The following is a 3,000-nucleotide window of genomic DNA, read 5'->3' as shown; positions in this document are numbered from 1 at the left end:
GCTCAAGGCGAGCGCTCTACCACTTGAGCTACAGCGCCACTTCCGGTTTTCTGGTGGTTTATTGGAGATAGGAGTCTCAAGGTCTCTCCTTCCCGGGCTGGCTTTGAACCGCGATCCTCAGATCTCAGCCTCCTGAGTAGCTAGGATTACAGGCGTGAGCCACCAGCGCCCGGCTCACTTCCAGCTTTTTATGATTATGTGGCACTGAGGAATCAAACTCAGGGCCTCATGCATGCAAGGCAAGCATTTTACCACTGAGCCACCTTCCCAGCCCCTCTTTCTTTTTTTTAAAAAAATTGTGTTTGACACTATCATTTGATTCATAGGTCCACTTCAGGATTTTGGGTAGTTTAAATTAGAGATAAAAGTCTAGTGTGCCTTCCTGTCTGGACTGGCTTCAGAACCACAGTCCTCAAGTCTCAGCCTCCTGAGTAGCCAGGAATTACAGGTGTGAGCCACCAAGCTGGGCTTCTTATATCATCTTTTCAAGCCAAATGTGCAAACCAGAGTAGCCACAATGGTCATTTGTGAAGGGAAAGGAGCCTGTGGTTCCATAGGGGCTGCTGGCAGTCCAGAGTTTCTAGGAAGGCAGACCTCTCACAACCCTCCTGCGAAGGTGTCCTCCCACACTGAGGGTTGTGAGCTGTCTGTGCTGTCCGGGGCTTGGAATGGGAGGGTGCAGTTAGCTGATGTTCTGGGCCAGGAGTGGGCTTCATGGTGCATCCATGCCAGCCTATCTGCCCATCTGGGTGCCCACGATGGATGGGGCCCACAGCTCACTCTGGCTGGGTAGTTATCAAGGCCACTAACTGGGACAGAGGGTGCCTTGAACTGATCACAAGCCCAGCAGGACACACATCATTGTGGCCTCCAGGGCACTGTCCCCAGAGAAGCGTGTGTGGGTGAGGACTTCATACAGCAGACTTCCTCCAATTCATCACACAGCCTCTGGGAGCTCAGCACACTGCACGTAGTAAGTACTAACAATGCTTTTTCTCCCAAGTACCATTGTGAACTTATCCCAATTCTGAAAAACCAGACCAATGTGGAGGGAGGGTTTGCCCTACTGTGTTGTTTAGGGGTACAGAGAGGAATAAGGGATGCCCAAAATGGAGTTCCAGCACCCCTATAAATTACTTGGGGGACATTAGTACTGCTGTGCCTCACATTTACCAGTATGTCAATTCATCTCTCCCTGGTTCATCAACCAAGTTGATATTACAAACATTTGCTAAACGGCTTCTAGAGTCTGTGAGAAAACTCAGAGCAAACTTACCATGGGTCCTCATTTCATGAAGTTCACTGCAAACAGTAACTACAGTTTGAAAAAATCAAAAGTGATTGAGAGCTGGGAGCTGGTGGCTCATGCCTGTAATTAGCTACACAGGAGGCTGAGATGTGAAGATCATGGTCCAAAGCTAGTGATTTAGAGACTCATCTCCAATTAACCAGCAAAAAGCTGGAAGTAGAGATGCAGCTCAAGTGGTAGATTTCCAGCCTTGAATGAAAAGCCAAATGAGAATATGAGTTCAAGCATCAGTACTGACACACGCACACGCGCGCGCGCACACACACACACGTGATTGAGAGAGGCATTTTATTTTATTTTTTGCCAGATGGGGCTTGAAGTCAGGGCCTGGACACTGTCCCTGAGCTTCTTTTGCTCAAGGCAAGCACTCTACTACCACTTTAGCCACAGAGCCACTTCCGGCTTTTTCTGTGTATGTGTTACTGAGGAATCGAATCTAGGGTTTCATGCACACTAGGCAAGCACTTCACCATTAAGCCACATTCCCAGCCCAAGAAAGGCATCTTGGGGGTAAAAAGCCACAAGGCCACTTCTGGCCTTTTCTGCTTATGTGGTGCTGAGGAATTGAACCCAGGGCCTCATGCATGCAAGGCAAGCGCTCTACCACTGAGCCACCTTCCCAGCTTAAATGTAATCTTAACATTAACATCTAATTTGTTATAATCTGACCATTAACACCTACTTGAAGTCAGGCCTTTCCATATCCCACTGAGGTGGCTTGTGCAAGCACACAGGTGACAGGAGTCACTCAATCTTACTAAAAGTGTGACTTCGGTGATCTCTTTCTCTGGCCTCTTTGCTCTTGCAGTCGCCTCCCCCTGGACTGCTCTTCTTCAAATGCAGTCCCCACCCCACCCAGGCCCCCAATTCCAATGTTGGTACCGAGACTTGAACTCAGGAGCTGGCACTATCCTTCAGTTTTTCCCACAGCTCCACTTCCAGCTCGTGTGTGCCCGTCCTGGGGCTTGGACTCAGGGCTCACGCACTGTCCCTCGCTCAAGGCTGGCGCTCCACAGCTCCACTTCAGGACCCTCACGGACTTTCCTGCCCGGGCTGGCTTTGAACCTCGATCCTCAGATCGCAGCCTCCTAAGTAGCTAGGATCGCAGGCGTGAGCCACAGGCGCCCGGCTAACAGCTTTCTACAGGCTGGATTTGCTGGCTGTGACTCTGCGACAGCGGCGGCAGACACACAGTCATTCGTTGGATGAATAATCCGCTCTCCTCAGGCCCCAAAGCCTTAATCAGGGTCCCGTCGGAAAGAATCCCGGAGAAAGTGCGGGAATGAACACCCGCGAGGGCGCACCAACTGTTCAGAGTGCGCCAGCGCGCACACTTCCTCCACGGTGGCGCTGTGCGCATGCTCTCTCCCTAGGTGCCCCCCCCCCGCCCCCGGGTGGCGCTGTGCGCATGCTCCCTGGAACTTTGGTCCTCCAAGGCGCTTTCAGCCTCTCTACCCGTCCTTCTCGTTGCTCCGCTGTGGGGGCGGGAGCGCCGCGGGGGTCCTCCAAGATGGCGGCGCAGAGGAGGAGCCTGCTGCAGAGTGTGAGGAGACTGACCGGCCCTCCGGGCTTGGGGGTCGGGAGCCCCGGTGTACTGTCGGGTGGTGGAGCGTGACCTCCGCCCGCTCCTCGCTTCCCTGGTCCGGGCGCGAGCAGCGCGCGGCAGCCGCGCGGGGTTGGGCCCCGCGCAT

The 3,000-nt window shown here is 53.2% G+C and overlaps 1 protein-coding gene across 1 annotated transcript in view; it reads left to right on the top strand.

Annotated features, from left to right (window-relative positions):
• The first annotated feature begins 2,798 nt into the window (after positions 1-2,798).
• Tab1 (TGF-beta activated kinase 1/MAP3K7 binding protein 1) overlaps positions 2,799-3,000 on the top strand; it is a 53,424-nt gene continuing 53,222 nt past the window's right edge. The window contains exon 1 of the mRNA XM_013024787.1: positions 2,799-2,852. Coding sequence (XP_012880241.1) covers positions 2,820-2,852 — 33 coding nt within the window. The 5' untranslated portion in view covers positions 2,799-2,819. The remainder of the gene's footprint in view (positions 2,853-3,000) is intronic.

The sequence above is a fragment of the Dipodomys ordii genome, unplaced genomic scaffold, assembly GCF_000151885.1.
Source record: "Dipodomys ordii isolate 6190 unplaced genomic scaffold, Dord_2.0 Scaffold79, whole genome shotgun sequence".
Classification (NCBI taxonomy): Eukaryota; Metazoa; Chordata; class Mammalia; order Rodentia; family Heteromyidae; genus Dipodomys; species Dipodomys ordii.
This window is presented reverse-complemented; position numbering and strand designations above follow the sequence as displayed.